The following is a 13,166-nucleotide window of genomic DNA, read 5'->3' as shown; positions in this document are numbered from 1 at the left end:
CTCTGTCACAGGGAATTTTGATCTGATGTTAGGGCCTTTGAGTTGGAAATGGAGTCCCAGAACAATCAGACAGGTACCCCAATTGGGGTTCATCGGCATTAGGAATATCACAATGGAAGATTGGTTTGTTTGAGCGTTCTTGTTCTAGGTCCCCAAAAGCAATCCCCAATCCTGTGTTCCCCATAAAGGAAACTCCTAAAAGAAGCTAATATAATTCTCTGGGGAATCCCATTCCAAAGCCATCCCCTTTGAAGGCCCAATCTGGGGGATACATTTGGGTTTCGGAAGGTGGGATTATTTGCTCTCCTTCTCTTCCGATGGGTGTGGCCACACCTGGTTGAGACTGATGGTATGTTAGACAACAGGCAGGAGGATGGTGATGGTAGGAAATACTCTCATTCACACCTGACGCTATAATTCACAGTCCACAGAGGGGAGTAGATGGATTTATGGGGGTCTCAGACAGTCCCTGAGCCAAAGACAGCTCAAAGCGGCCAAGAGTCAGAGACTGTTTCCTGCAGGCCAGTGGATTTGGAAGATTACAGCCTGGGGTGGGGAGAAGATTTGTATCTGGCTGAGAGGAGTCTCATACAGTGGGGGAGGAATCAAGAGGTCTTTGAAAAAAATCACTTTCCCAGTCAAGAAAGGACTAGACTGTGAAACAGCTGGAGAAATTCTGAATTCCCAGAATTTGTGTTCTCTTAGATTTCTATTAAGCACTCATTGTTCCTCTGGCTGGGTGGTGATGGTGGGTAAGGTAGGACTGCTCCCACAGAGAAAACCAGGCATGCCTATAAGAGACTGGGCCACTGAGCTAAGGCAGTGGGGTTCTTAATCTGGGGTCAGTAAACTTGTTTTTAAAAATATTTTGATAACTGTATCTCAGTATAATCGAGTTTCCTTTGTAATCCCATGTACTTAATTTTATGCATTAGAAAACATTCTGAGATGGCGTCCATGTGCTTCACCAGATCGTCAGAGGGGTCCACAACATAAAACTTAAAGAATCTTTTCCCTTTGTGTACTTACCTCTATCCCTCTCAAATAATGACTGATACTTCACAGTGAACCTTCTGGGTTCCTACGTAAGTGCTAGAAACATAGAACTCTAGAATCCCAGGATTGGAAAGAAATTCAGAGGTATCTAGGACATCCCATATTTGAAACACGGATTCTCTTTACAACATCTCAGACAAATGATAGTCCAACCTTGTTCCACACAGGTGTTGCCCCCTAGAATATAAGCCTGGAAGAGCACTGGAAGAAGGAGCACCATGGCAGGTAAGATAATACTCATTACCACTTCATCTCTTTCCATAATGGAGGAAGGGAAGGGATGAACAGCTGAACTGGCAGTAGGAAGAAACACCCTGAGAACACAAGGGGAGAAAAGTAAGGGGCTGTAACTCTGGGTTAGCAGCTGAGACCAAGGTGGAGACTGAGGGGGCAGATACAAGCTCTAAAAGATTGCCAAGTGTTTCACATTCATGATGAGGCGATCTCTCCTCAAACTAACCCTATACCATAGACCCCTTTTTTAAGGGTTGAGATAGGGGATTGGCCCTATGATTTCATCCTCATTGAGGGAGACTCTCCACCCACGCACATAGGAAACTCAGCTTTAATTCATAGTCTTAGAGAGCTGAGGGGACCTCTGTGTGTCAGCCTTGAACCTAGTTCTTTCAGACTTCAAAGGTGGCCCTCTTTCCACTGTGCTGTCAGGCATCTTGAGGTTGGTACTACAGGTATCAGGGGTGGGGACTGTATCTGTGATGTCATCGGTACAAGAAATTCTCAGGTGAGCAAACTCCCTCTCTCAGGGCAGGTGGGCACCCTCTCTGTGACTTATGGTCTTAGAGAACTGCCTAGAGCACTAAGATAAGTGACTTGCCCAGGGCCACACAGCCAGTAGGTATCAAAGATGAGACTTGGACCCAGGTCTTCCTGGTTTTGAAGAAAGCTCTTTCTCTCCATCTCTCTCTTCCCTCCTCCACCAAGATAGTTGTTGTTGTTTGTCCCTCATTCTTGAAGAGGGCCATGACATCAGGGAGGTGATGCCGTGACTTGCAAGTGAATTGGATTTAAGTGAGGGAGGTTCTGTGCAAAGTCACCAACCTCACTGTCTCCTCTGGAGCCATCTGGGTTCAGTGGCCAGATATAGATCAGTACAACTGGAGATGTTCCCATCCCCATTAGGATATAAGCTTTTTGAAGACAGATAGTGACTCTAGACCACCTCTCCAGGCTTATTTCACACCAATCCTTTTCAGATTTCAGCCAAACTAGACTATTAGTTATTCGCCCATCTCATCTAGCTTTCTCATACCTCTGTGTCTTTCTTTGCAAATGCTGCCTCCAGGGCCCAGAATGAACTCTCTTGACATTCATGCAGTTTTGACAGGCAGGGATCATTCTCTTCCTTCAAGGTGCTTTGTATGGACCAGCTGACTCATAAAATCTTATCCGTAATCTAACTCTAAGTGATCTCTCCTTGCTCAAATCTTTCCAGACTCTCTGAGTTCTCCTATGCACTTAACATTTCAGTTATTTATGTAGAGATAATATTGTATATAATACATTGGAATAGAGAATATAGAATATCATATATTAATATATTTTATTATCAAATCATAATTGAAATATTTTACACTATACTATATTATATATCATCTATATTATACTGTATCATATATCATATCATATATACCATTATGTATATTATATAATATTAACAATATATCACTTTATTATAACAATGTACATTTTATTATGAGATACCCTAACATATATTATATTGCAATATTATATACAACCTTACATAATATATAATAATATGCATTGTATTACAATATTATATATGTAGTAATAATAATGTTACTCTAATATACGCAATATATTATCTAATGTTGTTACAATATAAACATGTATTATGATTACATACTATTATAATTATTTACATATATATGTCTCTCTCTTTCTTGCTTCCCTACCACTAGATTATAAACTCTTTCAGATCAAGGCCTTAGTTGTTTTTCATCTTTTCAGCTGCTACTAACCCTCGCATTTCTATACTAGCAATTATCTGGTGATCCCAAAGCACTCTTCCATTTGGCAGCCTCTTCAGTCCATTCCTTAGCCATACTGAATGGGCAGGAGAAAGGGACTGCTCTCCCAAGGGACAATGAATCATAGTGACTGTACTGTATTAAAAGAGAGAGTAGTAGGAGGACAGGAATCCAGTTCTCTGTCGTCCAGACTATTCCAGAATGTCTTAAGCAGACTGACTTTAGAGATCAGTCAGTCATTTTGTTAGTCGTGTACAACTCTTCATGACCTCATTTAAGGTTTTCTTGGCAAAGATACTGGAGTGGTTTACCATTTCCTCCACAGATGAGGAATTGAAGGAAACAAAGTTAAGTTACTTGCCTAGGGTCACACAGCTAGGAAGTGTCTGAGGTGGGATTTGAATTAATGAAGATGATTCTTCCTGATTCCAAGCACAGTACTCTATCCACTGCACCACCTGGCTGCCAGACTTTAAAGATAATGGAGGAACAAAGACCCATTTTCCACAGCGTTTCTCTGTGCCCCCCATGCCAGCCCTTCTATCTGTGTGACTGGGCAAATCCAGGCTTCTATAAAAAGGGGTTGTTGGATTACATGACCTGCAAGGTTTCTTCTAACTCTAAATCTATGATCCCATAAGATGATCTTAATGACCATTGCTATGTGGAGAAACCCAAACAGTCCAGGATGGGCCAGAGGGTGAGGTGCATTTATTTTTCTTCTTTCCTTTCCCAGGGAAGCCTTTTAAGAAGACCTCCATTCCTGGGGTGACCATCAGGCAGCTGGTAGATGAAATTCCAGAAGGATGTAGCACTCCCAATTTTGAGCAGAAGCCCATCACAATGGCTCTGCCAGAAGGTGAGCCTCTTAAAAAGATTTCAGATCCCTGGCGCCATCCCCCAACCTCACCTCAACCTCCCAGCTTACATTCCAGGGGATAAGAAAGCAGTTACCTTTGTGCCCTGGCTTCTAGACCCCCTTTCCCAGGCCCAAGAATGTCTTCCAACTCATGATCAGAAGTGTTTAGTTCTGTGCTTGGATACTCAAGTGGTTTACCTGGATCCCCAGAAAGGTAGAGTTGGAAAGCAAGGACTGGACTCTCAGGGCTTTTAGAAACAAGAAACAGAAACACACTGTATTGCTTCAGAAGCCACTTTGAGGAGATACTGTTGGAGTAACAGTAAAGAAAAGAATAAGCTGACAAAATGAAGAGGGTTAGTGTTTGCTTCCACCAGTCTTACAATGGGGGTTAGTGAGAGAGCTGAGTAAATAGCTCTTTACACACACACACACACACACACACACACACAAACACACTCCCTTGTCTCATCACCATGCTGAAAAAAAAATAGAACAAAGTATTCTCTTTGCAAGAGAAACACAGATAAAGTGCTTAATTATGGGACTATCTTTAAACCTTAATTATGGGGTATCTTTAAAACAGGAGTATTGCTTGTCAACTGAACCAAACCTCTTGGCCTGCGGAGGCTGGAGCTGAACAGATAGAACAGGCAAAGATCACTGTGTAGAGACCGAGACAATTTAGTTTCTGTAGTGAGGGAAATAGCTTGCAAGCGAGAAAGGGAACTGGACAAATGTACCACCCCTCCCCTCCCATAGTAGGGGAATCCACTTTAGCATGGGCAAACCTCAATACTTATACCAATGACTGTGAGGTGAGCTGTAGCCCTAACAATGAGAGGTAACAGCAACAATGAGACAAGTTTACCTCATAGCAGGGCTTCACGACTGGACTGCAGGTACTTGTCCGAGCTTAGAGAATACCTGGTGCTGGTTAAAACAATCCGATAATTGTGTGAAACAATTCCGGGATTTTGCTGTGATTGAGATCATCCAGAGAGTGAGTGCAAAGGCTTGTTGTTATGCCAAGCTAAGGGCACAGCCTGTTTGCTGGGCGTTAGCTCTAAAAGCAGGGTGTCTCCCTGTACCTCCTCCTTCTCCCCTCTCTCTCTTCTTTTTCTCTCTCTCCTCTTTCTTCTCTCTTCCCCCTTCTCTTTTCACCCCTTTCCACTTTCTGTCCCTCTTTTTCTTTTCTTCTTTCTCCTTCCTGTTTTCTCCCTGTCCTCTCTCTTTCCCTTCTCTCTCCCTTTGCTTTCTCCCTGTCCTCTCTCTCTTTCCTCTCTTTCTCCCATTTTCCTGTCCCCCTTCTCCCTTTCTCCTTTTCTTTCTTTTCTCTTTCCATCTTCTTTCTTCTTTTTGTCTTTCCAGTTCCTACTTCCCCTCTTTTATCACCCCCCCCCTTTTCTTCACAGTTCCTCTCCCTTTTTTCTCTTTTTCTCACCTTCTCTCTTTTCTGGCTCCCACTCTGCACCCACCCCCCATTCTTATTTATCCATCTATCTGCCCTGATCCCTTCTAAGCTTCACTTTGTATCTCCCACTTCCTAGGGAAAAATGCCATCTTCCGGGCTATGGTCTCTGGGGAGCCCAGACCTGAGGTGCAATGGCATCGTACCAGTGGTGATCTCAGTGACCCCAACAAGTACAAAATCTTCTCCCAACCCAGAAGCAAAGAACATGTGCTTCAGGTAAGGAGACTGGGGCTCTTACATTAACCAGTGTCCCTTTTTCCATCTATTCTGTTCCCTTACAAGTCTCCTCATTCTACCCCCACCTCTCATATAGACACTCAGCAAAGAACCCCCATACCTAAGAAAAGCAAAAAATATTAAGACATTTTTGGTTGAGAATAAGTCCATTTAACCCATTATTGTTACTCAGGTTCCCCTAGTTTGAGAGCAGGGACCAAGTAGGGCATCCAGGGAGGGGACATATTTTTCACTTGAATTTTTATACAATATATAGGCTCCATTGGTTAAGAATGGAATGTCAGCCTTGTAAGTAGCAAATATCCAAACTTCCCCATCAGCCTTTCCCAGCCTAGGCTGACACTGGGAAAAACTAAACATTTGCAAAGTATACACCATGTGTAAATCATTTGCTACCTTTCTACTCAGCTAACTTAGTCACCCACCTGAGTTAGCAGCTAGAGGGCTTTTGGAAGAGGAGTGGAGAAGATGGTAGAATTTTGGCTAGAGGTGAGGGGGAAGATATGATGACTTTTAGAAATTCTAGGTAGCTTTATCTGTCCTTGTCTCCCACCTTTTCCCTTATAGATCAGCAAGTTGACAGGAGATGACACAGACACCTACCGATGCTTGGCTGTGAATGAATATGGAGAAGCTATGTGCTCAGCAAGGCTCACAGTTATTGAAGGTGAGCTAGTTGTGGCCAGACCTTGACCAATGAGAGTTCAGAGCCAATGGGCTCTCATCCAATCAGAGTACTCTGATGATACCCTCCCCTTTTCAATAAAGGTGGAGGGGAACAGGTTCTTTTTAACTGAAGTCCAAATTGGAGTGCCTACCCCAGATCTCCTTCCCTAGCCTTAGACTTAAAGAGCTGCCAAATGGATAGGCAGAGTGACCACCATCATATGGTAACCTACCCTAGAATTTTCTTTGATAAAACAAAGACCAAAATTAAAGAATCCTGGATTTGGTGTTAGAGGACCTGGGCCCCATACCAGCTTTACCTCTTATTACTATGTGACCATTGGAAAATTTCCCCTTTTTTGGGACTCCATTTTCTTATCTTTAAAATGAAGACATCAATCCACTTGACCCTACAGTCACTTCCAACTCTGTATCTCAAATTTTATGATCTAGTCTAAACACCACAGGACTGAGATGTGAAAGCTTAGTTGAGGGCTCAAGGGAAATGAAGGAATTCCTACTGCTATTATCCCCAGGAATCATAGCTATTGACTTATAAAGTAATTAGAGCATTCAATTTACATATAATTTGCATGACACACTTTGAAATGCTTAATCTGCATATAATTTAAATGACGTTCATGAAGTATCTGGAAAGAGAACTAGATTAGGGCAAGGAGACCTGGGTTTTTGTCATGATCTGTCATTCAACTTGGACAAGTCATTTCCCTTCTCTAGGCATCAATTTCCTAATCTATATAGTGAGGGGGTTCAACAAGATCCCTTCTCTATGATCCCTTCCAGGTCTAATATGCTGTAATTCTATGGTATCAAAATAAATGGATAACTTCTCTTCCTTACCTGTCCCTTCCCACCAATCTCTTTTTCTCTTTTGAATGCTAATATATTCTGAAAAACAGTGAGACAAAGCTACACCTAGACATGCCTGGCTACATGTCTGAATGTCACTGCTGATAATTTCTCCAGTTCTTGTGAGTAAGAACAAAGTATAGGGAAGGAAGTGGATTAGCACCAACATCATGGTGCTAAGTTGATGCCTAAGAAAGACTGTTAATGCTCTTAATCTCTGTCTCCCTTCTCAACATCTGGCTACCTCTCCTCTCCTTGGATGGAGCAGTTGGCTTCCGGAAGAATAGGAAGAGACACAATGAGCAGCAGGAGGGTAGGTTGCTTTGTGAAACAGTTTTCCTGGGATTCTGTGAGTCTTGGCCCCCAAATTCCGTATCACCTTGAAACCTGGATCCCAGGACCCTGGGTTTCCCTTTGCTTTCCTCTGAAAAACCCTATGCTAAATTAGATTTTATGGGTCACCCCATCGCTCTGTGATAGTTTCATTCCTTATGCCTCTGCAGACCACAGGAAGGAGCTTGTGGACTTTCGGAATATCCTGAGGAAGCGGTGAGTTTGTGCCTATCCAGGGGCGGGGGTGTCATCAGCTCACCGTGAGGGTGGAGAGGTTAGGGCACTAAGCATGAGATTTTTCTCTACACCGTGATTTTCCCAGGGTACAAATTAAATTGACAATTGACCCAAGATGGAAAATTGGGCCCCATCCTCTTTTCCTTTTCCTAAGCATTTGAACACCAAAAAGGCCAATACCCATTGTATCACAGGGTCACAGAATTTGGGGCAGGAAACAATCTAGTGCAGTTTTCTCATTCTACAGATGAGAAAACTGAGACCTAGAATAGAGAAGTGACTTATCCAAAGTCACACAGGTAGTCCCCGCAGCAGAGCTGGGATTCAAACTTGAAATCCAAGGATCTTTCCTGTCATTTTCCAAATTTCTGTACTCCAAATCTCCCTATATAGTCCCATTACTCCTTTGTTACCATAGCTCTAAAGAGCTCCATAGAGGGAACTGTTGGCACACTGGATAGAGCCTCGGGCCTGGAGTTAGGAAGACCAAAGTTCAAATCCTGTCTCAAACACTTACTCACTGTGTGATCCTGGGCAAGTCACTCTCAGTTTGTCTTAGTTTCCTCATCTGTAAAATGGGGGTAATAGCAGCATCCACCTTGCAGGGCTGTTGTACAGATCAAATGAGATAATATTTGTAAAAAATGTTTAGCACAGTGCCTGACATATAGTAGAGGTTATATAAATGCCTTCTCTTTCAAGCGTCATTGTTTTCATCTTCTTTCTCTGTCAACAGATTTTTTTCAGGGTCTTATTTACAAGTTAATTGAACAATAATAATTCAAAGGATTACCAGGAATCAAAGTTCATCAAAGGGAATCTGAGGAGTACACTACATTTTACATATCTACTGTGTTTCTGCCTAATCCCTCATTGTGATCTCCCTTCTTCTAACCTCTGGTTAGAATGAGAATAACCTCCCCAACATCCTCCCATTCTTGGTGAACTCCCTCCTGTCCCCTAGGGTCTTAGATTTAACCCATTTTAAAAATCCATGGTAAACCTAAGCCAGTCATGCCTGGTTAAGTCTTGGTACAGTGAAAAAATCTCCACTGACAATCTCATTAATTTAACTTACAAATCCATCCTCCCTTATTGGGGGTTGAGAGCAGTGGTAGAATGGGAAAAGGGGAAAAATGTCATATCAAGATTATCACACTTTCCCATATCCAAATCCAATTCTCAGGCTCCCCCCCAAATGTATATATGGAAAATATATATTACTACATATATTACTATATATCTATCTATCAACATACACACATACTTTTGTGATAGCAACTTCATCCAGAGTCCAACAACAAGGGAGCACAGTGGTTCCTGGATTCTCTGCCTGGGGCCCATGACTGACCTGACCTGGGTAGGTGTCTGACCTTGCCTATGCCTCTCCTTAGGGCACCTCCCCCTCCACCAGAGAAGAAGATGGACCTTGAGCAAGTATGGCAATTGCTGATGAATTCTGACCGGAAAGACTATGAGCGGATCTGCATGAAATATGGGATTGTCGACTTCAGGGGGATGCTCAGGAAGCTTCAGGAGATGAAAAAGGAGCATAGAAACAAGATGGCACAGGTACCAGCTCCCCCACCTATCATCTCAGACTCCCTACAAAGGGCAACTGATCACCGGAGTCAGATGACCTGGGTTCACGTTCTGCCTACAACACTATCTCTGAAACATTCCTTGTGCAAGTCCCTTAACGATAGCAGCAACAGCTACAACACCAACAATAACTTACATTTATACAGTGCTTTTAATATTTGCAAAGAGTAGGAGATGACTGAAATGGCTGAACAACAAAGCCCTGCCATGTTCTGTTATGGAGTGGGAGTTCTCAGGATGATAGAAACCAACTAGTTTCCATCTTCACAAGAAAGAATGATCTTAAGAAGGAATCATCTTAAATTTCAGTAGATAGGTAAGTGAAAATTGGGAAAAAATGTCCTAACAGTTGGCAAACTTTTGGAATAGGGCAATTAAGGAGCCCACCGTGTCCTTCTCTACTCAAGGTCTACCTGGGAATGAGCAGAGCCAAATTCCATTTTTCTTGAAAGTTGAGTTTCGAGTGGCAACACCATATTAACCAACACTCCAGGATGGGTCCCTCAGAAGTCATATTTATCTATCCTGTGGTCTGGAGTGTAAAGCAATAGAGAGTATATTGAATTTCAAATCAGAGGTTTGTTGTTGTTTGGCCATTTCAGTTGTGTCTGACTCTTTGTGACCCCATTTGGGGTTTTCTTGGCAAAGATACCAGAGTGGTTTGTCATTTCCTTTTCCAGCTCATTTTACAGTTGAGGAAACTGAGGCTAACAGGGTGAAATGTCTTGCCCAGAATGACGCATCTATTAAGTGTCTGAGGCCATATTTGAACTTAAATCTCCCTGACTACAGGTCTGGGGCTGTATGCACTGCACTTTGAATGGGTGTGGCCTTAGATACACTGAGACCTGGGAAAGACCTTAATTTAGAAAGGCCAAGGTCACCCACTGCATCCTGGACCATCACAAGTTGTCTTGACCTTAGTCTTACCACTGGACTTTGATGATTCTGGAGGAGAGAGTGAGGCTGCTATCTTTATAAAGCTCTGATCCACTCATATCCAATTAATTTGCCAGTCAAGACATCACCCTCATGATGTTATTATTGGTCCTTTTCTAGAAGGAAGGACAAACAACAATAACAATCACTGTTATACCACCTAGGTCAGAGGACCTGAGTTCAAATGGCTCTGCTACCGTCTGTGTGCCATTGAACAAGTCACTTAGCCTCTTTTGGATTGAGTTTCCATATCTGTGAAATAAAGGGATTGAAAACTAGATGATCTCTACGACCGCTCCCAGATCCAGATCCTTTGATCCAATATCATTCCCTGGCAGACCTTGAGTGGAGGACATAGTGGGCTCCTTAACTGACCTATTCCAAAAGTTTATCAACTGTATAGGAATTCCCTCCCCCCAATTTCTATTTAATCATCCACTGAAGTTTAAGCTCATTTCTATTTGTGAAAATGGAAAGTAGTTGGTTTCTATGATCCTGAAAATAATCCTTCATAGACCTGAAGGTAGTTATCAACCATCCATTCTTAGTCCTTGGGCTTCTGATTGAGCAGAGTCTTCAACAAAGCACCCTGCCACAGTGTTCAATGTGCATTAAGCATTCAGTCCATAAAGAATGAGTGGAAAGATGGATAGATGGAAGGATGGATGGATGAATGGATGGGTGGATAAATCATGACATACACTGATCACAATGGATAACTTACACCAAAATTTTCCCAGGGTACAAATCAAATTTACAATTGATCTGAGAGGGAAAGTTGGGCGCCATCTTATTTTCTTCTTCCTAAGCATTTAAGCACTGAAAAGGCCAAAACCCACTGTATCATAAGATTTGGAACAGGAAACAATCATAGTGCAGCTTTCTCATTTTGCAGATGCGGAAACTGAGACCTAGAATAAGAAATGACTTGTCCAAAGTCTCACAGGTAGTCCCAGTAGCAGAGCTGGGATTCAAACTTCATATCAAAGGATCTTTCCTGTCATTTTCCAAGTTCCACCCCAAATCTCCCTATGTAGTCTTATTACTCCTTTGCTACCATATCCAAAGAGCTCCATAGAAGCATTCCATTTCTGAGTTCCATTCCTGATGGCAAGCTTTGAAATCTTTAGCCGTGTCTTTTCCTTTGATTGTCTTCAATTGTCCCAGAAGTGAAATGGAAAGATTGCATTCTCTGCCCTTGTGTTTTAGGTGGGCAAATAACACTAGGGCTAAGTTATAAGTTCACTGGAAAAAAGTCACAAGGAATTCTCCTGGGGTGATGGGGTTTCTATTCTTCATAGTATGTCAATGCCATCTCCAACCTGAGACATATCAAGGTCACCAAGGATGGACTTGCAACGTTTGACCTGGAACTTGATCTCAAGGATTTTGAAAGCAAAATTTACTTGTACAAGGTGAGGTTGACTTGGAGTAGGTGTGGTCTGAGTCATGCACAATGGGATTAAATATCTGGGGCCCCTTACTCTAGCAATACCCGAGAAGATACTTCAAAGAGGATCTCCTTTACCTTTGGCTAAATGGAAAATCAACAGATCACCAGCATTCCCTGAAAAGCAGGGGCTATTTGGATGGCATTTATTTCTACAGTGAGAGAAACAGAAGGAGGCTGGTAAGAGTGCCCATGATACTTTTACCAGGTAGCCTTTGGGAGTAATGAACTTTGATTGATTGAAGTGGCAGGATTTAGCTAGAGTAGGCACATTGTATCATTGAAGTATCTTGTGGAGTTTCAGGGCCTCTGAATACTTTGCAAATATCCCAGGTTCCACTGAGATTACTTCAGTCTTTTAGCTCTCACACTTTATAGAAGCTGCTTGGGCAACAGTTCCACTTTTGACCTGAGCTGGTGATTCCAGTAATAGATACTATTTTGCATATCATTTACATGGCACTCACTCCTGTTAAAAGTCACAGAAACACCTTGGGACTATTTCCATCTTACTCCACTCCATTTCCCTTGTACTTCTCCACTCCCCAACAGATGGCATGGAACCTCTGTTCCTTTTTCTCTATTTTACTTTAGTACCAGATTTGCAAGTGACATGCTCCATGGGCAAAGGCCAACTTTTGGGCAAGCAATAGACACTGGCTGGGGATTATGAGACTAAATGGGAGCTGGGCAAGAGGGGTCAAAAATATTAGCAATGACTTCTTGTTCATTTTATGTTCCCATGCTTCACTCTCCCTCTCCCCAAAGGATGGTGAGATGATTCGCTATGGCTATGGAAATGAGACCAAGTACTGCTTGAGGCGTCTGGGAAAGCGCTACATTTTCCACATTCAGGACCTGCGACCAGAGGATGCTGGCATCTACCAGGTCAAGGTGGCGGATGTGGAGGTGTTTTCAACTGAACTGGAGGCAGATGGTAAGCTATGGACCTTATCATTTTTCAATTCACCAAACACTTATTAAGTGAGTTCTATATACCCAGCCCTATGAAAGACAGGACAATAAATATCTTCCACAATACCTGCCCTCAGGGAACTTACATTTTCACTATGGATAAAAAAGACATACACATGAAACAGTTAAATTGCCATCAACTAAAATCTATATAATAAGAATCTGTCTCCACCTAGAGCGAGAGCTGTACTGTTACACAGAAATATTCCTAGGCTCATAGACAATAGAGGGTATATAGTCTAATCCCCTCATTTTGCAGGTGAGGAAATTGAGGACCAAGGTTATACCCCTGGTAAGTGGAGGGGCTGGGACTAGAACATAGGCATTCTACCCCTAGTCTAATTCCTTCTCTAAAACACTTTGTGTTAAGCGAAACATTATCTCCTTCCGACCAAACCCCTCCTCTCCAACCATTTGTCTGTTTGTAGAGTGAAAAAATTAAAGCACCGATACCATGAC

At 42.4% G+C, this 13,166-nt stretch overlaps 1 protein-coding gene across 1 annotated transcript in view; it reads left to right on the top strand.

Annotated features, from left to right (window-relative positions):
• IGFN1 (immunoglobulin-like and fibronectin type III domain containing 1) overlaps positions 1-13,166 on the top strand; it is a 95,857-nt gene that overhangs the window by 53,881 nt on the left and 28,810 nt on the right. The window contains exons 4-12 of the mRNA XM_027843414.1: positions 289-349; positions 3,802-3,924; positions 5,475-5,614; positions 6,203-6,302; positions 7,440-7,484; positions 7,675-7,720; positions 9,136-9,313; positions 11,584-11,697; positions 12,501-12,669. Of these exons, the coding sequence (XP_027699215.1) occupies positions 289-349; positions 3,802-3,924; positions 5,475-5,614; positions 6,203-6,302; positions 7,440-7,484; positions 7,675-7,720; positions 9,136-9,313; positions 11,584-11,697; positions 12,501-12,669 (976 nt within the window). The remainder of the gene's footprint in view (positions 1-288; positions 350-3,801; positions 3,925-5,474; positions 5,615-6,202; positions 6,303-7,439; positions 7,485-7,674; positions 7,721-9,135; positions 9,314-11,583; positions 11,698-12,500; positions 12,670-13,166) is intronic.

The sequence above is a fragment of the Vombatus ursinus genome, unplaced genomic scaffold, assembly GCF_900497805.2.
Source record: "Vombatus ursinus unplaced genomic scaffold, bare-nosed wombat genome assembly UNPS02014909.1, whole genome shotgun sequence".
NCBI classification, from domain to species: Eukaryota; Metazoa; Chordata; class Mammalia; order Diprotodontia; family Vombatidae; genus Vombatus; species Vombatus ursinus.
Note: the sequence above shows the minus strand (reverse complement) of the source record. Positions and strands in the feature narration are given on the sequence as shown.